Source organism: Chrysochloris asiatica, unplaced genomic scaffold, assembly GCF_000296735.1.
Source record: "Chrysochloris asiatica unplaced genomic scaffold, ChrAsi1.0 scaffold00040, whole genome shotgun sequence".
In the NCBI taxonomy this organism is placed as follows: domain Eukaryota; kingdom Metazoa; phylum Chordata; class Mammalia; order Afrosoricida; family Chrysochloridae; genus Chrysochloris; species Chrysochloris asiatica.
Window position 1 is genome coordinate 17,386,880 of NW_006408558.1, and position 24,284 is coordinate 17,411,163.

Consider the following 24,284-nt stretch of genomic DNA (forward strand, 5'->3'; position numbering starts at 1 on the left):
CTGCTTTGCAGTCATTGTTGAGGGACCAGCCGAGTGCTGTCACCATCCCAGAGCAGACACCCCCTCGGACAGCGTCTGTGCATGTGTGGTGGTGGGAACCATGTGTGTATATGCGGGTGTGTTTGTGGGGACGCAGATTACTCCTAGCCCTCGCGGGGTCCCCCAAGTGAAAACTGTGAGCGCAGGTGGGCAAGGTACCGCAGACCCAGGTGGAGGCCCGTGGAGGGTGAGCAGCCCCGGAGTCCATACTGTCCCCACCCGGCAGAATGGACCCCTTCGCGGACACTCTGCGGCGGCTGCGGGAAACCTTCCGGTCTGGACGGACTCGAGCTGCCGAGTTCCGAGCCGCACAGCTCGAGGGCCTGGGCCGCTTCCTGCGGGACAACAAGCAGCTTCTACAGGACGCGCTGGCCAAAGACCTGCGTAAGGTGGGCGGAACCTGAGGAGGATCCAGGGACGGGACTAGGGAGGGGCGGGGCTTGGAAGGACTTGTGGGTGGGGCTTGGGGCGGGGCTCGTGCTCCCTGGGCCAGGCCCTGTCCTTCCCACTAGTGGCTGCATCTTCTACAACTTTCTTGTTCCTCTCTGGGGGGCATCTGCATCCCTCTCCTCCCCTGGTCACGGGCTGTATCCTCAGTTGATTCCACTCTACTAAACAGACGCTTCTTTACCTAGCACGATTGTTCATTAATACAGTCACAACTGTGGCCTACATGTCACAGATGGAGAAACTGAGGCCTGCGGGGTTCAGTCACTTGTCCACAGTCATACAGCCAGTAAGTGGCAGAGCCAGATGGCCACTCACTAGGTAATGCCCAAAGACTGCTGTGGGGCCTACACTGTCCCCTCCTCTCGGCTGTACTCACCTCCTCTCTTCCTTGTCCCCCACCACAGTCCCCTCTGGAGTCAGACATGTCGGAGCTAATCATTTGCCAGAATGAGGTCAGCCTGGCCATCAAGAACCTGCACAGCTGGATGAAGGACGAACCGGTGTCCACCAACATGGTGAGCCCTGGGGCCCTGGGAAAGTGCTCCATTGTTCGTCAAAAGGTTGTTCAAACCCACCGTTGTTCCTTGCGGGGAAGATGTAGCAATCTTAGAAACCCTATGAGGTAGCTCTCCTCTGTCCTACAGGGTTACTATGGCAGCGGGTACATGGGGTGTGGGCGAGGATGGAACTAGGAGACCCAGTGTGTTTGGGAAGGTTGGATGTTCTTCATGGCCTCACTGCCCTTCCTGCACCCCAGCTCACAAAGCTGAGCTCGGCCTTCATCCGGAAAGAGCCCTTCGGCCTGATCCTCATCATTGCCCCTTGGAACTACCCCGTGAACTTGACGCTTGTGCCCCTGGTGGGTGCCCTGGCCGCAGGTGAGCAGTGAGCCTTGTAGTCCCAAAGAGGCCCCAGACTTCTGTTCCTGGCCTCCCTGCTGTCCAGTCCAGCCCTGGACTCCCTGCTCCTGCCCTTCTACCCCTGCAGGGAACTGTGTGATACTGAAGCCGTCAGAAATAAGTAAGAGCACAGAGAAGGTCCTGGCTGAGGTGCTGCCCCAATACCTGGACCAGGTGAGGGTGGCCTGCCCCATCAGCACCGGTACCCCCATGCCCAGCCCTCTGGGACTGCTCCGTCTGAGCCCGGCCCCTTTCCTCTCACAGAGCTGCTTTGCCGTGGTGCTGGGTGGGCCCCAGGAGACTCAGCAGCTACTGGAGAACAGGTTCGACCACATCTTCTTCACAGGTGACCAAGGACCCAGGAAGGGGTGTATGGTGCAGGGAAGTGGAGGAGGGAGGATCAGCAGGGAAGGCAGGTGTGGTAGGCCTAGAAGGAACGAGAGCAAGGACAGGTGCTGGACCACATGGTTCCCCTTCTGTGTCCCCAGGGACCCCCCACGTGGGCAAGATTGTCATGGCCGCTGCGACCAAGCACCTGACTCCTGTCACACTGGAGTTGGGGGGCAAGAGCCCCTGCTATGTGGATGATGACTGTGACCCTCAGACAGTGGCCAACCGCGTGGTCTGGTTCCGATACTTCAATGCCGGTCAGACCTGTGTGGCCCCTGACTATGTCCTGTGCAGCCGCGAGACGCAGGAGCGGCTACTGCCCGCTATTCAGAGCGCCATCACCCGCTTCTACGGGGACGACCCCAAGAGCTCCCCCAACCTGAGCCGCATTGTCAACCAGAAACACTTCAAGAGACTTCAGGGCCTGCTGGGCTGTGGGCGCGTAGCCATAGGTGGCCAGAGTGACGAGAGTGAACGATACATTGGTAAGTGGGGGACTAGGGGGAATAGGGGGCACAAGGAATATAGGCTATGGATATGGAAGGGCCAAGCAGGCCACACCTCTGGGCTAGAGATTTGGAGCTCGATCTCCTTCCACCCCCAATGCCTCATCCCACGACACTGCGCCGTGTCTGTGGCTCTGTGATTCTGAGCCTGTTGCATTGATTACCAGACTCTACCCAAGTCTGGACACACTCAACTCAGCTTCCAGCCCCAGATCTGACAGTGCTGAGGGTCTGTCCCACAAGAGCCCTGATCGTGGTGTGGAGGTCCCAGTTCTGACTCAACACCAACCTGAGTACCTGCTGCTCTGGGTGACAGGGCCCTCCGCCCCCAAGGGTGCTGCCAACTCTGACACTGTCACCAAGTCTGTCTCCCAGGAGATTGAGGCTGCTCTGGGCCCAGCCAGGCTGGGAGCCCACTCCCTGCTCCTCCCTGGAGCACCCCTCAGCCTCCTGGGTGCCCGAGCCCCCACTGGCCCTAGCCCGCAGCTGCAGGGTCTGGGGCCTGGGCTGAGTGTGTTGTGCCGCAGCCCCCACAGTGCTGGTGGATGTGCAGGAGACGGAGCCGGTGATGCAGGAGGAAATCTTCGGGCCCATCCTGCCCATCGTGACTGTGAGGGGCCTGGACGAGGCTGTGGACTTCATCACCCGGCGTGAAAAGCCCCTGGCGCTTTATGCCTTCTCCAACAACAGCCAGGTGTGGCCGGGGTGGGGGCTACAGGCTGAGAGGGGTGAGGACAGGACCTGCCCTGGGAGTCATGACTATAGTGCTGACCACGGGGACCAGCGTGCCCTGCACAGAGCACCTGACTGAGGGGTCCACTCAGGGGCAGCCTGCCAGCTGTCTGCCATGGATGGGAGAAGAGGTGCCTTTTCCTACATCATGTAAAAGTTCTGTATGCGGAGCAGCAAGCAGGGGTAAAGCCTGGCTGGAGACTGGGAGGTGGCACTTTGTGCTTACCTACTGTCAAGCCCATGTTGTAGGACTTCCTCCATCTTTGCACCTCCACTTCTGTAACCACTAGGGGACCCCAGATGTGACTGTGAAGGTGTTATCTTTTTAAAAAATATTTTAATTTTTGCCATTGTTGAGAAAGTGCACAGCAGAACCTACACCAAGTCAACAGTTTCTACATGTCTATTTCAATGAGTTACATGATATTCTTTCAATTGTGCAATCATTCATTCTCACCCTCCTTTTCTGAACTGTTCATGCTCCAGGATCCCTAAGCTTCCTATGCAACTTTTAAGGTGCTTTTGTCCGTCTGATCCCACATAAGCCCAACCCAAAGCAAAGCCATCAAGTAAATTCATAACAACCCCATAGAGCAGAGTAGAACTGCCCCATGGAGTTTCCAAGGCTCTGAATCTTTTTGGTGATTTCAAACTTCTGAGAACTTTACTTATGCCACTAGGGATCCTTCTGATTCCATAGAAACGGTTCTTAAAAGAGCATGATGCTCAAATGGGGCATTTTTTAATAGAAAGGGCTTCGAGGAGGGACGGCTGCTCAATAGGAGATGGGGAAGGGACTGAGAATGAGCTGTGCCCATTCTGCCTCCTCTGGGGAATGGTTGGCGGCCCTCATCCCCAATGTCTGGACCTTGCCACCCTCATCTTACCTCCAGGTGGTGAATCAGATGCTGGAGCGGACCAGCAGCGGCAGCTTCGGGGGCAATGAAGGCTTTGTCTACCTAACAGTGCCATCCCTGCCGTTTGGGGGAGTTGGTGAGTCCTGCTCTCCTCCACCCATCCGGGTCTCCTTGCCCTGCTGAGAGATTGAGTGTGGCATCTTTGTCCCAGGAAGTCCCATTTTGCCTTTGTTCAGCCTTGATCTAGACGCTAGACTCTCAAGTTCTCAGTTTCCCTGTCTATACAATGGCTCTTAGGATGACCAACTGTCTCCACGTTCCCAGCTACCTGGGTGTTTCTGGCCTGGGCTGGGGCTATGGCTGAATGTCAGCCCTCACAATGAGCATCTGCACAGGTCACAGCGGCATGGGCCGGTATCATGGCAAGTTCTCCTTCGATACCTTCTCCCACCACCGTGCCTGCCTGATGGCCAGCCCAGGTCTGGAGAAGCTCAATGAAGTCCGCTACCCGCCCTATTCTGATTGGAGCCAGAAGTTCATCACCTGGGCCCTGGACTCCCAGGGGTGCACCCTTCTGTGAGGCCTAGACCCACAATCCGTCCACCCTGCTACCAATAACTGCCTGTCCCTGACCTGCCCCTGACTACCAGGAACACCTCGTGGACCCCTGAGAGATGGGTGTCTGTGACTTTGTTTGAACAGACCCCTTACTGGCCCAGCCCCTCTCAGGACCAAAGTCCCCTCTGTAGGCTCCGGACAGATACACTGACCCTCTGCTTAGATATGCCTGGTGACAGGAAACTTACTCCATGTAAAATTGGGCAGATCTTGTGATTAGAAAGGACCCCTGTATAATTTCTGTAAGCTCCCAAAGACAGAGAAATGTCTACCTAACAGTTTCCTACAGACTTGTTTGCGGAACTGGGAATGTCTTACCTGAAATGATCTGATCTTAAACCTAGATCTAGCCAATTGGTGATGTCTGTCTCATTGATAACCTGTGGTGTGTGGAATCAGTAGGAGGGAGTGCAGTGATTGATTGGTGATGTCTGCCATGAGCACAGGAGGTGGGTGTGTACATAGTGACCACATCTGACATCCTGTGCTAGAGACTCCCAGGGAAGACCTAAGTCTGGCCCCTGGACATAGTGGGGTTATATCACCTTCCCACAGCCCCCAATGGTGAACCTTTTGTTCTATATTTTGTGAAGGTTTGGCTATTACATAAAACTCCACTCCTAGAAAGGAGCAAGGGCATGGGGAGGTGAAAACCCCATCAGGATGTAGCAGATGTAACTAGATGTAGCAATAACTTCCCTCATGTAACATGTCTCTTGTGTACAAAGTGATTGCACCGCCAGGCATATAATGGTGGTGGTTATGTGCCGTGGAATCGGTTCCGACTCACAGTGACCCTGCATAGGGTTTCCGAGGGTATAAAATAAATCTTTACGGGAGCGGAAAGTCTCATCTTTCTCCCTCGGAACTGCTGGTAGTTTCAAACTGCTGACCTTGAGATTAGCAGCCCAATTTGTAACCACTATGCTACCAGAGCTTCTTAGGCACATGATACTGCAGTATGTATATAACCTATAACCTATGGCTTCATCATTAGGAGCTCTGGTAGCATAGTGGATACAAATTGGGCTGTGAACCTTAAGGTCAGCAGTTCGAAACTACCAGCTGTTCCATGGGAGAAAGATGAGGCGTTCTGCTCCCGTAAAGATTTACAGCCTCGAAATCTCTGTACAGGGACGCTATGAGTCAGAACCAACTCCATGGCACATAACCACCAACCACCATGACTTCATCATTAGAATACACACCTATGCTACTGGCTTATGTTCTTTCTCCTTTCTCGGTGCCATCTCTTCACCCCATTTGCAGAGCCCCTGCTGGTCCTGACCAGAGATAAACATGCTGCCTCTCCTACCTGTCTCTCTGCCTATACCAGGCAGAGTTTTATGAAATAGCAAAATCTTCATGAAATATGGAAGAAAAGGGCTCTCTCATTGCGGGCTGTGGGAACATCCCAGTCTCTATCTATAATAGGTGCTGTAAGTCAAGTTGGCAGTAGAGAAACTGAAGCTCTGAAAACTAAGCCGGTTGACCCTAAAGCTCACAGTATATGGCTTACGTGACACTCAAACCCAGGTTAATCTGTTCCAAAGCCCCGACACAGGGCAATAATTCTTGTTTCTGGGGCCCAGAGCAGACAGGAAACTTTCTGGGATCACTCAGAGAAACGGGGGCCCTGACTCCCCAAATCTTTCCAGAAGACCGGGTCTGTACCCTGCCTATCTTCTCACTCTGTTCCCTGCTGGATCAGAGACTCATAAGGCATCTGATTGGTTAAACACAGTCACATGACCGCTTGGTAGCTGCAAGAGAAGCTGGACTGAAAGTTCTCACTTCTACCCCTGGAAAGGCTGTTTAGGAGAAACCAAAAATCAAAAACCAAATCAAACTCATTTGCCATCGAGTTGATTCCCACTCACAGCAACCGATGTAGGACAAAGTAGAACTGCTCCAAGGGTTTCCAAGGCTCTGACCTGTGTGGAAGCAGATTGCCTCATCATTATCTGTCTCCTGCAGAGCAACTGGTGGATTCAAACCACCGACCTTTCAGTAGCCAAACTGAGGTGCTACCAGGGCTTCTGAGAGAGGCCAAAAGGGCATTAAATGTGACAAGTGTTCCCTAATCGTGCCACTCAACCCAATTCTGTCCTGCCCTCTGTTCCCTCAGTCATGCCTGACCAAGTCTCTTCCAGAAGAAAGTGCCAGCAAGACTAAGCAAAGACTTTGACCATCCAGCAACATTGAACTGTTGAGAGACCCTTAACCCCCGCCCCCAGGTGTTGATCCTGCTGCTCTCTCCTCTGGGTACACCTCTCCTCCACATCTGCCCACCCCGAAGCCCACCCAGGCATCGCCTCTACCGGGGACCCACCTCCAAATTCCACACCAGGTCCTTTGCCCTCACCTGGCTCATGTAGCACCAAACACAGGTTCACCAAGAAAACATGGGCTTTTCCCTAAGCTGAGCTGGCATGGGGCAGAGTTATGTATTCCTGAGAAACCAGAGCCCACCACTACAGTCTCGAGGGTGGGGGCAGCAGCCTTTCTCTGTCCAGCGCTCCCAGGGTCCTACCACCAGACTCAGGTGTGCTCCCAGAAGCCCAGGGGCTGGGTGCTGGTGGTCAGAAGTCAGCTTCTGCCGTCGTACTGTTCCTCTGTATAAGAGTTGGTGTACAGAAAAATGACAGCCTGCAGTGACACTGGTCAGTGGGCAGGAGTAGGCAGGCTGCCCAGAGGGGTGGGGCAACAGGCTGCAATGAGACACCTGTGCAGGTGGGCCTGTGCCTTGGGGGTGGGCGTGGGCTGTGGGAGGCAGGACTGTGGACTGGGAAAACAAAGAGTGGCATGGTGGGGTCTCCCAGAACAGCAGGTACCCTGCTATCCCCCCCACAAATGGCAGGCTCTTGCTACCTCCACAGTGGATGTGGGCGCATTAAATGTGCTTGAGAGAAATCCCAGAATTGGTGGCTTGCTCCTTACACCAGGCGTCCTGGCCTGGAATGCCTGCCCTCCATGCTAGGGGTTTGGCCATTTATGAGACTGGACAGTGAAGCACGAAGGCAGAGACACAAGGCTTAGCGGTGTCCCCTGGTGTCTGGCCAGAGCTGGTAGGACCGGGCCCCCAATATGCCTGCAGGTGGATTCATGGAATGTGAGTGGGGATGTGAGGAAGAGACAGAGACACACACTCATAGAGACAGAGACACTGGGAGAGACAGAGAACAAGAGAGAGACACAGAATCAGAGAGAGGAACTGAAGGCCCTGAGCTGGCTTTGCTGATTTTATCTGTCTGGTCAGCGGTTCAAACCCACCAGCCACTCCTCAGAAACCCTATACAGGATCACTATGAGTCAGAACTGACTCAATGACACTTTATAACATACCCCCCTCCACACCGCCAGTCAGTCCATGAGCTCTTGGAGGAGGGGCTGAACCTGTCCCCCCTCTATGCCCCAAGAAACCAGGGATCTTTTCTAAATGTGCAACTGGCCACCCAAGACCCATCACCATCTTCCTAGGTCCTAAACTCAGCATGCTCAGAGATGGCCCTCAGTTGGACCTTACACTCAGCCAGGCCCTCCCTCGCCGTCCCGGCCACTCTGCTTCCGGGAAGCCTTCCTTCACCCACCACCTGCATTCCTACCCACCCAGCACATCAGCCCTAACCCAGTTCTGCCTGGCTTGTGTTGGCGGTCAGTTTTCTGACACCTTTTCTCGCCTGACCCTGCACCCGCTGCTCTGGTCTCCCTTCTGCTAGCTGCCATCCCCTTCCAGCTGTTTATACATAGCACCAGAAGGACCTTCAAAAATGCAAAATGGATCAGGCCTCCCATTTGCCCTCGCCCCCCAGGGAAACAAACATCCCCAGGAGCCTCACTTCAACAGAGGTAGTCCTGGCTCCTTCCTCAGCCTTCTCCAGCCCTAAGAGTGGACGTGTCTTGTGAGATGCTGCCATAATTGAGCTCGAGAGGTTGGTGGGGAGCAAATGGTGTACAGGCCTGGGGAGCCGGGGTTTGAATCTAGGAGTTATCAGCACATAGACGGCACTGGGAGCCAGAGGCCAGCATGAAGTTACCAAAGACGGGGTGGACCCCAGGGCTAGAGGTGGAAGGATGGGGTGTTGTTGGGACCAAGCTGAGCAGATCCTTGAGAGGAGGCAGAGAAGAGGCCTCTGCTGGCCCTGGCTATGAAAAGGTAGGGGGCTGGGCTTCCAAGTATTGTGATTCTCCACAGGACAGATGAGCAGGGACAGAGGCTGGGGGTGGGGGTGGGACCGTTGGAGCCTTGTCTTGCAAAGCCACTGGACCAGTGGACTGATTCAGGTTCTGGCCTCTCTTGGGGCCTCAGTTTCTACAGCTGCAGTGAAGAAATTGGGCTCACCGACATCATGGTGTTCTTCAAGGCCTGTTTACAAATCTTGTGTTACCTCTCTCTAGTCCTTCACTGTTTCGGCAGCCATGGGTTAGGAAGAGACTCTCACAGGCTCAGAGAGGGTACTGGCTTGCTCTGGGCCACACAGCATGTCAGAGATAGAGACCTGGAGGATGGGGTATCGGTGTCGGAGCCAGAGAAGGTTGGGGTGGGGTCCTTCTACTTCCTAGGGCTCACAGGTGTGACTCACAGATGTTCACAAGCACTGTGGCGCACGCACACACACAAGGAGCCGAGATCGGGTGCTCCGTCCCTGACTCCCAGTCTTCCTTCCATTTCATAAACACTCACCAGAACACGGAAGCTGGCCCCCGTGGAGGGAAGTGAAACTTCTCAGCAGCATTTCTGCTGTCTTCCCCAGACCTGAGGGCTCAGCACCTCCTGGCAGGAAATACCAAAATAAGCAGGTCTGCTGAGCAGGCCCTTCCTTCTCAAGAGGCCCAGCAGTGAGTTAGCAGGCTCCCAGCCCCTGTGAGGACCTGCTGAACACAGATCTGGCTTTCCACTCCCTGAGGCAGTACCCCAAGACCCCAAGCAGCAGAGAAAGATTGGGGGCAGGCAGACACAAGCTCTGACCCCTTTGATCACCACTGGCTGATGTCTTGGCTCTTCAGCCTCCTAGATCCTCAGTCCCCATCTGCATCAGCTGTCCTTTAGGGCTGGTAATAAGTCCCTGGGTGGTGCAAATGGGAATCAAAAGATTGTAGGTTCAAATCCACCCCAAGGTGTGTTAGAACAAAGTACTGGTGATCTATTGCGGAACCACCAGCCACTGAAAACCCTGTGGAGCACAGTTGTACTCTGACATATAGGGGGTTGCCGTGAGTCAGAAATGACTTGACAAGATTTCTCAGTGCCTGGTGACCACCGTGGGGCTCCCTGCCCACCCCTTTACTGAGGCGAGTAGCCCCAAAGAATCTATTAGGGTGACCGAGACTCACACTTCACCACCCTCCAGCCACCCTGTCCAGCTGCCAGTGGCCCTGACTGGACCAATGAGGAGCAGCCAAGGGATCTGCAAACCCCACTCTGAGCCCATGAAGCCCTGGGAGCCAGGCTGCTCGGAGGATTGAGAAACTCTAAGGAGAGGTGGAGCAGAGGCATCAGCCTGGGGGTCTGCAGGGCAGTGGTGGAGCTCCAGGGTCTGACAGACAGTGGGCATGGGTAACTAGACCAGGTGGTCCTGCCCCAGCCCTGCCTCTCTCCCCTGGCGATCCCATGACTGCCTTCCTAGTGGACAGCTAGGCTTGGCAAGAGGGTCAGACCCAGGGGTTGGGTGCGGGGGACTTATCATCAACCTTACTTCCTTGATAGGCAGTGCAGGGAGGGTGGGCTTGGGCTGGACACCCCTAGGTTCCAATCCCAGCCCTGGGTGTCCTTGGGTGGGGACACACGCTTCATATGAGCCTCAGTTTCCACATCTATAAAATGGGGCTGAGGGTCATTTCAAAGCTGTGCAGGCCAAGTCATTCAGACCAACCTGTTCCTGAAAAAAATTCAAGGATGAGACATTTTGAAATGTTTGTTGAAAACATCAGAAAGCTGGAAAGCTGGGACCCCAAAGGCATAGCCCTCCAAGTGGCCATGGCCTTCTGGTGACTTTTAGGACAGAAACATGGTGCTGAGAGGAGTGGAGGGGGACTGTGCTCATCTGGGAGGCCACCAAGATGCACGTCTTGATGGTGACTCACAGTGGTCTGCTCTGGTGGTAAAAGTCCAGTCACCCCCTGCTGCCAGCCTCTAGTTAAGGGAGGTGCCCCCCTGGGAGGACGGACTCAGTCCTGGGCTCAGCCAGAGGTTTAGGCTGGACTCCAGGCCCCGCCTGCCTGTGGCTGGCACCTGTGCTGGACACAGACTGAACTTGACTGTTACTCAAGCTTAAATCCTTTCTGGGGGAGCACCTTTTCATCCCAGCCCTTCCAGAATCTCTCAGCAATTGTGTGAGGCCCTGAGCAGCTGCCCAGCAGGGACCTACATCTGTGATTAGGAGGCAGGTTGTCCTGTGCATTGGACTCAATGGGCCATAGCAGCTCTACCAAAAATGGCAGTGTGGGATGGAGATGGGGGTGGGTAGGGCCCGGCGCTTCCAACCTTTAGCTGGACCTCAGCCCGCCCCACCCACCCAGGGTGCTGGGCCAACTGGGCAGAAATACTTCCTGCTCTGGGGGATCGCAGAGTCCATAAATATCCGTGTGTCTTGGAGACCAGCCCCCTAGTCTCTGAGGCCCAGGGAGCTCAGATCTGTTCCAGCCAGGTAAGCATGCCCCCACTCCCCAAGGGTCCTGCGCCTGCTCAGAGCAGGAAGAGCAGGGAGGAGCAGGGAGGAGCAGATCAATGGGAGACGAGAGACTTCACAGCCATCTCACATTCCAATCTCCATGCTGCCCTCAGTTTCCCCATCTGTAAAATGGACTCCCAATCCCCTTCCCATCCAGAGAGTGTCCCAATGGCTGCACATCCCTGAAAGTCTGGGCCCTTCTTCTCAACTGAAAAGAAACTTCCTCTCTCCAAACTGGACCTTAAAAACGTCTCCTCAGAGAAGGGTGGAGAGAACAGTGTTTATTCTCAAAAAACCAAACCACTCCGCCGTCTAGTCAATTGGGACTCAAAACGACCCAGGGTAGGGTTTCCGAGACTGTAAATCTTTACAAGAGCAGATAGCCTTATGGTTCCTCCTCGGAGTGGCTGGTGGGTTTGAACTGCTGACCTTTTGTTTAGTAGTGAAGCACTTATCCTATTACGCCATTAGGGCTCAAAAGAAAGGTGCTAATGGAGGGACAGCGGACACCTTAGACATAGGGTGACCTAGAGCTGGACCACAGGAGTGCAGGTGGGACACCTCCAGCAGGTCCCTGAGGGTGGGACCTTGGAGGACTTTATGTTTCCTCTATCCAGCTGATGCTACGACCCCACCACACCTTTTGACAGACAGCTGCTCTGCCCAACTTGAACTCCTCTGGCTCCGGGGAGCTTACAACCTCCATCCCAGCCCGCTTTGACCACTGGACCTGTACCCAGGGCCCTGAAGCCCCACCCATACTGACATGTGTTCTCTGCCAGTGCCCCGGGAGCCCCTGCGCCACGTGGCCGTGACCGGGGGCACCCATGGTAATGAGATGTCTGGAGTCTGCCTGGCCCAGCACTGGCTGCGGGCACCGGGGGAGCTACAGAGACCCAGCTTCTCCGCCAAGCCCGTGCTGGCCAATCCAGAGGCCACGGCTGTCTGCCGGCGATACATGGGCCGAGACCTCAACCGAACCTTCACCAGCTCCTTTCTGACGTGAGTAACCTCAGGGCTGGGGATGCCCCCACCACAAATTCCTCCAGCCACCAGCTGACCCCTCTCCCCTGGCCTGTACTTTTGTTTTTTCTTTCCCCTCCCTGCCCATTCCTCTCCATTTAGAGAAACCAGGACTGATGATGTCACTGTCTTCAGGAAGCCCTCCCTGACCCCAGGCAGAGTCCCAAGACCCCTTAGATCAGTCCCACTGGCTGTGCTTGTCTTGTGTCTCTGGTGACAGTCAGTACACACCTTCCCTCGGTGATAGTCACAGAGTGTTACCTGAGGGCCATTTTGTTACTCAGGCCCGAGAATGGGGATGAGGACCCTGGTAGTGTCCTCTGCTTATAGGAGGAGACAGGAAGAAGCCAACAACTAGAATCAAGGGGGAGTCTTGGTGTGGCCCTGCAGGATAATGCACTGGACTGCAAGGTCGGTTTGAACCTCAAGGTGGGTGGTTCAAACCCACCAGCCACTCCTCTGAAACCCTCTACAGGGTCACTATGAGTCAGAAGTGACTCGGTGGCATTTAACAACAAAACACAGGAGTGGTTGTTATTAGGTGCCATCGAGTCAGTTCTGATTCATAGAGACTCTGTATAGGGTTTCTAAGGCTGAGAACATGCTGGAGCAAAAAGCCTCATCTTTTGGTGGGCTCGAACCACAAACCTTGTGATTCACTGTCTAAGAATTATCCTACGGAACCACCACACTCCCATATCTATATGTGTTGTGATTGTTAATTGCTGCTGAGTCTTCCAGCTCATAGTGACCCTGTAGAGGATTTCCAAGGCTATAAATCTTTGTGGGAACAGAAAGTCTCATCTTTTTCCTAAGGAGAGGTTTATCCCACAGAACCTCTGAGCACTGGTAGGGGTTACATCACGCCAAGGGTACCTGGGCTCAATGGACTCTGTCAGCTGTCATGACAAGTAGCAGTGTGGATGGGGCTGGGGACATCGGAACGAGCCCAGTGTGCCTCACCTTTAGCTCAGCCAAGCTGCAAAGATGAGAAGTTAACCAGGTGAAGAGGAGAGGAGATGGCTCCAGTAAGGCCTAGAGGTGAGGCCAACGTGGTGCTTGGAGAGGTGCGGATGGACATCAAGAGACAGGTTGGAGTTTTGTGGGTGCTGTAGGGAGCCCAAGAGGGCAGAGAGCAGGAGCAGTCATGAACGAGGAGCCCTGAGCAAGTTCAGCTGCCCTCCCTTATTAAACTGCTGGTGACTGAAATGACACGGTCTGTACTTCATTTCTGCCCCCACAGAGCCAGGGCCACCCCGGATGACCCGTATGAGGTGACCAGGGCCCGGGAGCTGAACCAGCTGCTGGGCCCAAAGGCCTCTGGCCGGGCCTTCGACTTCATCCTGGACCTGCATAACACCACGGCCAACATGGGGACCTGCCTCATTGCTGATTCTGCCCACAACATGTTTGCCATGCACCTGTGCCGGCATCTGCAGGTGGTCCAGACCGAGTGCACCACGCTCTCATTCCAACCCAGGGCAAGGCCAGCGAGGGCAGAGCAGAGCTGATGGTGTCCTCACCCTTCATTTCCCCTAACCCCAGCCCCTGGGACCTGCCAGCGGCAGCCACTCCGGTCGTCTGACACCCCCACCCCAAGAGGGCAGAGTAAGGGGGGAGGGGAGTGAAGGCAGACCGAGTGCCCTGTGCTTCCTCTTTCCGTCGTCTGACACCCAATAGAGCAGAATGAAGGGGTGTGAGGGGGGCAGGCAGCACCCGGTGCCCGGTGTTTCCTCCATCCTCCACCCCCTACACCTAAACTTCCCTCTCAAATTGGCCGAGGTTCTGAGCCACCCCTTCCACCCCTAGCTGCAGACCCCCGAGCTGCCCTGCCCAGTCTTCCTGTACCAGTTGCCAGGGGAGGAGAGCTACACCATAGATTCGGTGGCCAAGAATGGAATAGGTGGGCCGCGAACCGCTGGGAGTGGGCAGGGCCAGGAGGCCTGGGCGGGGACCTGGTGGGGCGGGGGTCTGTGAAGTGGGCGTGGCCTCTCGAAAGAGGACGCCTGCCTGACCCTTTCCCCGCCCCCCTAGCGCTGGAGCTGGGCCCCCAACCCCAGGGCGTGCTGCGGGCAGACCTCTTCTCTCGGATGAGGTCCCTAGTGGGCGCAGTTCTGGACTTCATTGAACTCTTTAACCAGGGTGAGCCCCCACCTCCACCCCCGGCGCTTACAGGGAAACTGAGGCCAGTGAGGACAGACCTAACCCAAGGGCGGGGAGCCAGGTTCACGAGGCAGACTGGGGTCCAGTCCTGCGTGATCCCACGTGCACTCACTCCGTCCCGGGCGTGGAGGAGGGGCTCTCTCACACGGTGTCCCCACGCAGGCACCGACTTTCCAGCCTTTGAGATGGAGGCGTACAGCACCGTAAGGCGCGTGGACTTTCCACGCACCGAGGACGGGGACCTGGCGGGAACCATCCACCCTCAGTTGCAGGTGTGTGTGTGAGGGCGAGATCCCTGGCGTCACAACCTGGGAGGTGGTGTCAGGAATGTCGGAAAATGAGGGTGAAGCCCCCCTGAGGGCCTCGGAACCACGAGCAGAACCAATCTGCTCTATTTCATTGTCCCATGACTCTCCTGCCCCAGCTCCGGCCTCGGCCCCTACTTCCTTCCCCTGGGACCCCCACACCCAGCCACAGTGATTCTCATAGCGTCTAAGTAGGGGGCTCCAAGGCGCTCCACGGCAGAAGGCAGAGGGAGGGCGGGGCTGTGGGGCAGGCCTGGCCCAGCCCACCTGCTCTGGGGATTCAGATATAGAAGCCCCTCTCTATTCCAGTTAATTCCTCCAACCTACATAATTACCAGTGCCCATTAGCAGGGAGCAGTGCCTCCCTTCCAGGCTTTCCCACCTTGAATGTTCTGGAATTGGGTATTCTTGCTTCTATACGTTGACCCAGGGATGGGTGGAAAGAACCGGTGGTCCCCCCAGGCGCTGTTCTGATTGCTGCCACACGAGAGCGCTGTTGAACAGAATCCAAACAGGCGCGTGGTCCTTGTTCCCACTTGTCCTCAGGTGGTAAGGTGCCTCGCTGGACACCAAAGCCCTAGGTTCCTTAGTATTATTCCCCTACCTCCATCCCCTGCCGTCTTGCTCCCGGGATTAGGGGGTTTCAAAGGCAGCCGGCACTCTTCCACCTGCCAACTCTTCTGTTGGTAGAACTCAGGTGGGAACCCCCCAGTATCAGAGGTAACCAACTGATGATGAAGCTACACAAGGATAAGTTTCCATCTCAGGAGCCATCATACCGCTAAGCAAAAATGGTCACCACACCTCCCCGTGAAACACACACATACACCATTCTTGTTCATTATCCCCGCCCACCCCTGAGCAGGAGAGCTGTGCTCTAGCTCCCAAGGCAAATGGAATCTACCCTCCACTCCGTGGCAACCATGTGGGGTGGTCAGCTGCCAGACCCAGAAGGTGCCAAGGGCTCAGTCAGCATGGGCACAAAAGAGAGTAGTGGGAAGGATTAGATACTTCAAATTTGAACAAGTGAATTACAGTAACAATTGTAAGAAAAGTCTGAATTAGGTTAGATGTTTCAATTCTTTTATTACAGCTTTGTGGTTTTTTTTTCCTTCCTGATAGCATTGTGGTGGAAGGGACATAAGTAGTAATAGTCATTTTGGTTGATTTCTCCCACAATTCAAAAATGTATTTTATAAATGTTCACGTTGTATTTATTTACTCTGTGCCAGACACTGTTCTAAGCACTGTAGTATCAACTAATTTAATTAAAGCCTCAGAATGGCGGGAAGACCTCTTAAAATCCCTATTTCACAGATGAGGAAGCTGAGCAACAGAGAGGTAAAGTGACTTGCCCAAGGTCACACAGCTAGTTAGGATTTGAACCCAGGCTTCAGTGCCTGTGCCTCTAATCCCTTGGCTGCTCTTCCAAAATGACCAAAGTCTTTCCAAGGTGACCAGTGTCCCCATTTCTAAACACATCAGGTTGGAATCTCATCAGACCCCTGTCCCATTTGATTGACAGGTGAATGAATATGTGTGTGGGGTGAGGGGCAGAGGTCAGTCCCAGCACCTTGAACCTTGCCTCTCCTCCCAGGACCGAGACTTTGAGCCATTGCAGCCCGGTGCACCCATTTTCCAGATGTTTGATGGCAAAGACGTGCAGTATGAGGGGAAGGACACTGTGTACCCCATCTTCATCAATGAGGCTGCCTACTACGAGAAGGGCATCGCCTTCATCCAGACTGAAAAGCTCACATTCTCTGTGCCGGCCTTGCCTGCACTGACCCCCACCTCCACCCCAGCTCCCTAACCCGGCCACACCTGGTGGGCTTTAGTCTTCCCAGCTGAGCAATGGGTCCTGAGACAAAGTCCCACATCCGGGGGCACCCTTTGATACCTGACCACAGGCCTCAGTTTCCCATTCTATAAAACCAGTCCACGACCATGTCCTCTGTCCCTCAAGGCTTCTCTCTGGGCTGGCGGTGGGTGAGAGAAGGGAAAGTTGACTTTAGGTCTGGTACTATTTGTCCTGGTGATGTCTCTGTGCCTACAGTTGTTTAGAGTACACTGGGGCAGATCCCACAGTGTGAGGAGGACTGTCCTGCGGCTGGTGGCCATGGCCCAAAGGGGGACCTCAACCCCTTATAATCCTGGGTCCAAAGCTTAAGTCTGGGAAAAGCAGAAGCATGCACCCATGCATGTACACACATACCTGTCCATGTGAGAATCTGCACACACACACACTCCCAGGGGCCTTCCGTCCTTGGGCATTCCTTGGAGAGGGAACACTAGTCCAGATAGGCATTTCCCAGCATATTGTGTGCATACATGGGTGGCTATATGTCTAAGACAGCACCCAGGAGGATTCAGGGTGAGTCAAGGCTGGAGGAAAGGACACAGGAGGACGTGCCTTGGATTGGGACAGAAAAGTCTGAGCAGGAACACTCAGATTTGTCTCCACCATTCGCCACCATCAGGGGATGCTTCTCCTCAGCTCAAGGGTGTGGGGTCCCTGGCAGGGTCCCTAACCTGGGAGGGCTAGGAGCATCAGGGGCTACAGCCTCACCTCGGCCACACCTGCTGGAAGCTCCCAGGGCACTGTGCCTGGCTGGACAGCAGGATTCTGGAGCCCAGAACTGACTTTCGTGGCCACCCCCTTCCCCGGCCATCCATCTCCCCGCGGCGCGTGGCGGACACACCGCCTCCTGGTATTGAACAGCGAGATGAGAAGGTGTGAAGGATATGAAGGCACCAGGGATGGGCTGGCAGGGAAGATGGATGAGGGAGCAGGGGGCAGACAGAGCCTCAGGCACGAAGGGCCAGTGTGGGGAGCAGGGGGTGGGGGGAAGGAGAGGGGCTAGCTAGTCTGCTTGGTGTGTGTGTGTGAGTGTGTATGGGTATTTGTGGGTACGTGCACATATAAACTACACATGTGTCAGGAGCCCATAGGGCTCCAGGCTGGCCCACCTGGGATGTCTGAGTTGAGGGGAGCCATTTCCACCTCTCCTAGAAACTCACTCACCCCACTGTGGCTCTGGGTAGTGTTGGGAACTGTTGGAGACCCCATCTTGTCCAGCATGGACTCTCAGCCTTCTTCCCTACAGCTGGTGTGGGTCTGTTCCAGGGGCCACCCCCTGCTCAGCAGCTCTGTAGGCTGTGACCGGGACACGGGGGCCAGAGTGGTAGATACCTGACCCCCTCCAACACCCCTTCTCAGGCCCCACTCCTGCCACCCCCATGTCCCCAGCACCAGACTCAGGAGGAGGTTTAGGGGAGGTCCCACTCACCTTGAGACCACCATCAATGGAGCGGCACCCAGTGCTCTAGTTTGGGGTGCTCCCTGACCCCACTCACATGGCCTGAGGGTACCCTCAATTAAGGGGCTGGTGTCCACTCAAGAGGATTCCCCTCCTGCCCTCCTCATCAGTGTTCCTTGTGTCCTCTGAATGCCCAGCCCTGGGACAGGCTGGGAGCAGCCTGGAGGAGGCATTTCATCCAGCCAGAGAAGACGGGCAGACAACAGACAGAGCAGATGCCCACCCCAGAGGTATCTAACAGGAGCAGTTTCATCTCCGTTCTCACCCTGATGGGGGACCCCAGCTTCAGCATGAAGCTAGCTTGGGCCCCATCACCCATGTCAGACCACCCAAGCAAAAGAGACTACACTACATTCTTAGGTCAGTTGAGGAAACTGAGGCACCAAGTACATTGGGCTGACTGTCCGGAGCTGGCTTCCTGCCCCCCACCCCCAGTCTGGGGGCTTGAACAGCATCAGCTGCTGCTGCATGGCCCCCCCGCCCCAAGCTCCACAGCAAATGCACACCAGCAGGCTGACTGGGCGCCCCTGGCCTCAGGTCAGGGGTCTGAGCCCTGGTGAGAGGCCATTCAGTCCTGGAGGCTGCTGTTTCCCCACCACCCCAGCCTCCATACAGACCACCTTGCCCCTCTTTGAGATGAGCCCCTGCCCTGTGCGGGAGTCCATTGATCTGGAATGGCTGGGGGCGCTCAGCTGGGGAGCGGAGGGGAAGCTTGCCACGTCAGAGCCTCCCACCTGCCCTCCACCGCACAGCTTCCGCCCACAACCGCCCTCAGACCGGACTGTCTGAGAGGGTAGCTTGGAGAGGGATCTTGCCTACCCCAGAGCCAGGGTCCCATGCTGAGACCAGGTGCCAGCTCAGATGGGAGAAGACACCCAAAGACTTGGATAGAGGGCAGTCGAGAGGGAAGGACAATCTTGAGGAGACGGGACTGCATGGGCCTCTGAGGACTGGGCTGTGGCCGCCAAGTGGACGTGGAAACCAGGAGGGTTTGGGCTGCCCTCCCGCAGGCTGGCTCCCTCAGGTGGCTGTGCAGCCGACTCCAGCTGAGCAGGGTCCCTCCAGGCTGGTGGCTCCATGGCAGGTAGGGTGCAGGTGGCAAGGCAGACCCCTGAGTGGGCAGGTGGGTGGGGCAGGGCTGGTATTAGATTTGGAGAGCATGGAGTCCCCTGGACTGCAGCCTCTGGGAAGGGGTTGGGCAGGGGGCACTCCAGGGTTGGGCTGCTCAAGCGCAAAGACGGGGACTGACAGGTGGGGGTCAGAGCCGTTTCTGGGAGGTGAGGTCCCACCAGGCGTCTGCGATCTTTGGCACAGACCAAAGGTCCCTCAGTTCCCTTCCAGACCTGGGCCTCTCTGGAAACTGTCCAAGGCTGGCCTTCAGGGGGCCTGGGCAGAGAACACTCAAACCTGGCTAACCCTATCCCGAGTTCCTGAGAATGCTGAGGAGCCAGGCAGTGGCTGGACTTGCAGGACACTGGGCAGCTGGGGTCTGAGAAACCTCCGTGCCCAGCAAAGCCATGAGCCCTACCCCTTTGGGACCCCTCACCATGGACCCTTGGGGGCTGGCATCGGTCCCCAGGACAACAGTGCCTCATCCACAGGCTCCAGGTCCTCTGGGGTGCAGCCCTGTTGTGGTCCACTTCTCTCAGGGCTTCCGGGAGAGACCCACTCCAGCCCACCCTCCAGACTGCAGAAATCCTGGGCGCTATAGTAATGACACTTGGGGCCTCTGGGACAGGGCCAACAAGCACCTACTATGCACCATTCCTGGGCAGCTCTGTTCCCGTCACCTCATGTGATACTTTGCCACTCCAGGCACCCCCCATCCATCTGTCTAGTAATCTATGCCACATCCAACCTCTGCTCAGGGGACCCTGCAAATTTATAGTGGTGTAAATACCCCAAAATCACTCGGCAGGAAGCCCTGTCCCCTGGCTCGTCCACTGCTGTCCTTGGCCCCACCTGGCCCTCAACTTCTTAGAACTCCTAGATCTGGTGTTAAGGTTAAAATTGGGACTGGGATCCAGCAAGGTTTTTGTCCAAGACTTGGGCCAGGATTGCAGAGAAGTGAGACCAAACAGAAAAAATGAAATAAAGGCAGGAGTCCTGGTGTGGCGCTGTGGGTTAATGCGCCAGACTGCAAAGCTGTTTGAACTGCAAGGTTGGGGGTTCAAGCTCACCAGCTGCTCCTTGGAAACCCTATATAGGGTCACTATGGGACGGACCCAACTCTACGGCACTTAACAACAACAAAGGCAGAAGAAAGGCAGGTGTTCGAGGTCAGGTGTGGGTAAAAGGTGCTGGTGGTTAACGGGGTCTCCTCTTGGTCACTACCCTTTCCCACCTCATGAGTGCCAGCAGACCTCTCTACCAGCTGGACAGCAGTACAGCTGGCATTTCTGAGGGCCCGCTCTCCTCACTGGCGGCTCTGGAGCGAGTCCCTAGGACCCCCATGGCAAGTGTGCAAACTGGGGCTCTGAGAGGTACCACAATTGGCTCCAGGTCACAAGGACCCATGGTGAGTGGTTCCAAGATGCCCTGGGAGCAAGACTGGCATGAAGCCTGCCACCCAGTAGCTTGCTGGGAAACAGACTGAGGGAGTTCCTGTGGGGACACAGACGTCTGCAGTCAGGGAGGGCTTCCTGGAGGTGGAGGTGTCTACGTACGGCCCCAGGATGAAGGTTGGGGAAGGGTAAAGTGGGCAGCACCCATGGTTCTTCCTCTCTCCCCAGCCTTCCTCTCCTCCGGCCTCAGGGCCCTCACACCCTCTGAGTCCTGTGTTCTGCCGGTGGCCAGTTCCAGCTGGGAGCCCAGGCTGGGCCCGCCCTTCCCGGCAGGCCCTGACACCGGCTCCTCCAGGACCCCAGCCGTGGCCAAACCTTCTGGGCAGGACCCCAAGAACCCTCGCGTGTCCAGCGTGACGGTGCAACTGGAGATGAAGTCTTTGTGGGAGGAGTTCAACCAGCTGGGCACAGAGATGATCGTCACCAAAGCGGGCAGGTGGGGGCAGTGGGCGGGACAAGAGGGGGCGGGGCAGGATGGGGCGGGGCGGGGTTGTGGAGTACCTGCCTCCCACAGGAGGATGTTCCCCACCTTCCAGGTGAAGATTCTGGGCATGGACAGGCTGGCCGACTACGCTCTGCTCATGGACTTTGTCCCCCTGGATGACAAGAGATACAGGTCTGGGCTGACCCAGGGGGAACTCGGGTCTCAGGTGCTGAGCCCAGGGCAGGAGACGATCTGAATCATGTGTGTGTGTTTGGGGGGTGTCCAGCCTAGTCTCATAGCAGAAGGGTAGCCAGTGCAGAAAGTCTGACATGGACAGAAGCCCACCTGGGGCAGTGGGCCAGCTTGGGGCAGCAGACAGAGAAGCTAGCCTGGGGCAGCAGGGTTAGCCACAGGGATGTCAGGGTTGAGAATGGTCTCTGGGCCTCAAGTTCTCCAATCTGCAGACTGCTCCCCTGTACCCGGGACCTCACACTAGGATGGGCGCACTAAGAGGGCCGGCACCGGCGGGGGCGGGGCAGGCGGGGGAGTCAGCGATGGCCCCTGTGCCTCACCAGTCTTGGCCAGGCATGGCTCCAGGTGGGGACAATGGCTGAGGGGCCAGGGGTGTGAGAGGAGATGGGCACCTTGGCCACCTAGCTTTGCTCTCCAGGTACTCCTTCCATAGCTCTGCGTGGCTGGTGGCTGGTAAGGCAGACCCTGTCACACCCGGCCGTGTGCACTTCCACCCCGATTCGCCAGCCAAGGGTGCACAGTGGATGCGCCAGATTGTGTCCTTCGACAAGCTCAAGCTAACCAACAACCTGCTAGACAACAATGGTCATGTGAGGCCCGGGCCACAGTGGGGAGGGCCTGGGCCAGGATGTGGAGGGCTGGGGGTTGCCTGCTAAGGCCTTGGGTACCCCCATGGCCTTGGTGCCCACTTGGCTGAAGCCAGCCAGCTGAGGGGAGGTTGGGTGGGGGTGGGAGACTGCATGTGGTCACATGCGGTCCACCACCACCCAGCCACACTGCCCCAGAGCATTTACTGACAGTCCACCTGGAGAAATCCATCTGTCTCCCCTGGGACAGGCCTCTGAGGGTACTGACCACAGCTCCATCCACATGTGGTCAGAATCAAACCACAGGGTGGGGAGGGAAGACAGGCAGCAAATATGGAACCAGACAGTGATGAACGCCAAGGAGACAACGGAGCCAGGGAAGGGGGTGGGGATGGAGAGTGGCTGTTTCACTGGGGAGGGGTCAGGGCGAGGCCATATTATTAGAACAGAGATCTGAAGGTGAGGAGGGAACCTATGTCCATCGAAGGAGGAGCTGTTCCCGTGCAAAGGCCCTGAGGTCAGAGAATGGTGGGGGACTTGGAGGAACTGAAGGAGCCCTTCCCTCCCCACATGTGCCTGAAGTGGACAGAGGTGGGAAGTGGGAGAAGATTCCAGAGGCAGTGGGCTGGGGCCTGCAGAGCTTGTTTGACCATGGGAAGGGGTCTGACCTTTCCTCTGGGTGGGAGGGGGGCTTTGGGGGGCAGACTAGGGGGTAACAGGATGAGTCTGCCAGGGCTGCTGTGTGTAGAATGGATGTGGGGTGAGCTGGAGGCAGCCAGGGAACAGCTGAGGGAACACAGAGAAAGCTGATGGTAGCTGGGAGGCGTGGAAGCCGTGGGTGGGAGAGGTGGTTAGATCCCAGGGAGTTCTGGGATCTAAAGCTGACTGTTCGGATGTGGGTGTCCCATTTAAAAGAAGGCTCAGAAACCAAGCACAGCTGGGCTGCCCTCCCCTCCTACCCTACTGTCCTTCTGTGTCCCTTTCTGCCCTGAGGAAGGGTCTGCTCTGAACCCCCAGATCATCCTCAACTCCATGCACCGTTACCAGCCCCGCTTCCACGTGGTCTTTGTGGACCCACGGAAGGACAGTGAACGCTATGCCCAGGAGAACTTCAAGTCCTTCATCTTCACGGAGACCCAGTTCACCGCCGTGACAGCGTACCAGAACCACCGGGTGGGTCAGGCCCACAGCCTGTTTCCCAAGAGCAGAGACTGAGGCCCCAGGATCTTCATCCACCAACGGGCAGCCCCTGCCCTGTCCTCCTTCATAGGGAGGGACTCAGTGGGCATCTGCTTCCTCATCTCCCTGCCTTTATACCCCCAGCTCCAGAGTCTGTGAGCTGAGGGGTCTGGGCTCTAGGGACTCGGGATTGGGAGAAGGTCCAGGGAGGACAGGGTGGCTGGACGTGGCGACCACAACTTTTCCCTGGCTCAGGGCTGTCTCATCACCACACTCTCTCTTCTGCAGATTACTCAGCTGAAAATCGCCAGCAATCCTTTTGCCAAGGGCTTTAGAGAGAGTGACCAGGACTCCTGGTACTTATAGGTCCTGGCCAGTTTGGTCCAGCCGAAACCCCACCCCAGCCCCTCCCAGGCATTTCCTAAGCCTCTGGCCCGCTGCCCTCAGGGCCCACCCTGATTCCTGACTCCTGGCCCTGATGTCTTGCCTTCTGACTTCTCTTGTTTCCCGCCCAACTCTGACCATGACCTCTGCTCTGGGTTTCTTCACCTTGACCCCCCCACTCCTGCTCCTTCTCAGGCCTGTGTCCCCACGGCCCCTGCAGAGCATCCCACCACGGGGTCATAGCAGTCTCCGTCCCTATCTGATAAAGGGTCTCACAGAGCAGGAGACAGGTAAGCCCCCAGGTCACTGACATAACTGGACCAGAGCATGGTGGGAGGAAACAAGGAGACAGGCTTCAGGGCCACCGGGACTTCCCCATGCTTGGCAGACCCTCTGGGAACCAGTGGACCTGGGGGATGGGGAGACACTTCCAAGCAGAGGAAAAGCCTGGGCCAACAATGGGAAGAGCAGGAACCTGGAAAGGGCAGGGCCAGGAAGAGGGGGAGTCTACAATTTACTCAGATCATCTCCTCCCGCAGATCTCAGCAAAGCTCCAACCTCCACCTCAAGGACCTCTGCGCTCAACCATCAACAGCTGGCACCCCCTGAGGCCCTGCTGGCCCCAGCCACCTATCGCCCTCCCACCTACCAGAGTCTGTACCCAGGAGTCCCAAGTTCCTTTGGGATCCCAAGAGCCCGATCAGCACCATACCCTCTTCCCAACATCCAGGCTGACAGGGATCAAGGGGGTCTGCCCCTCCCAGAAGGGCTGGGGCTCCTGTCCTCCACTACTGTATGCCTAGGGCCCGGCCAGGACCCACAGTGAGAAGGACCTCCATCACCCTCTGCCTGACCCCCACCAGCCCCATCTCTGCAGCTACCTTCATTCACCTGTCCCCACCAGACCTCTCCTCTACTGAG

General features: G+C 56.4%; 3 protein-coding genes across 4 annotated transcripts; all 3 read left to right on the plus strand.

Moving 5' to 3' along the window:
• Positions 1-266: 266 nt before the first annotated feature.
• Positions 267-4,453, plus strand: LOC102824950 (aldehyde dehydrogenase family 3 member B1-like). Of its 2 annotated transcripts, XM_006860842.1 has the most exons (9): positions 267-428; positions 894-1,004; positions 1,247-1,367; positions 1,477-1,562; positions 1,653-1,734; positions 1,877-2,263; positions 2,812-2,978; positions 3,910-4,009; positions 4,269-4,453. In XM_006860842.1, the coding sequence occupies exons 1-9, from the start codon at positions 267-269 to the stop codon at positions 4,451-4,453; spliced, it is 1,401 nt and encodes a 466-aa protein (XP_006860904.1). The 2 variants fall into 2 exon arrangements, with proteins under 2 accessions (XP_006860904.1, XP_006860905.1); XM_006860843.1 differs by lacking the exon at positions 894-1,004.
• A 7,475-nt stretch (positions 4,454-11,928) lies between these two features.
• Positions 11,929-16,466, plus strand: ACY3 (aspartoacylase (aminocyclase) 3). The gene is made up of 6 exons (XM_006861052.1): positions 11,929-12,164; positions 13,429-13,624; positions 13,995-14,088; positions 14,220-14,327; positions 14,511-14,620; positions 16,251-16,466. Exons 1-6 carry the CDS (start codon positions 11,929-11,931, stop codon positions 16,464-16,466), a joined length of 960 nt encoding a protein of 319 aa, XP_006861114.1.
• A 134-nt stretch (positions 16,467-16,600) lies between these two features.
• TBX10 (T-box 10) lies at positions 16,601-24,189 on the plus strand. The gene is made up of 10 exons (XM_006861053.1): positions 16,601-16,642; positions 17,244-17,387; positions 20,348-20,456; positions 20,706-20,973; positions 21,052-21,153; positions 21,632-21,803; positions 22,818-22,973; positions 23,268-23,335; positions 23,559-23,653; positions 23,903-24,189. Exons 1-10 carry the CDS (start codon positions 16,601-16,603, stop codon positions 24,187-24,189), a joined length of 1,443 nt encoding a protein of 480 aa, XP_006861115.1.
• The last annotated feature ends 95 nt before the right edge of the window (positions 24,190-24,284 follow it).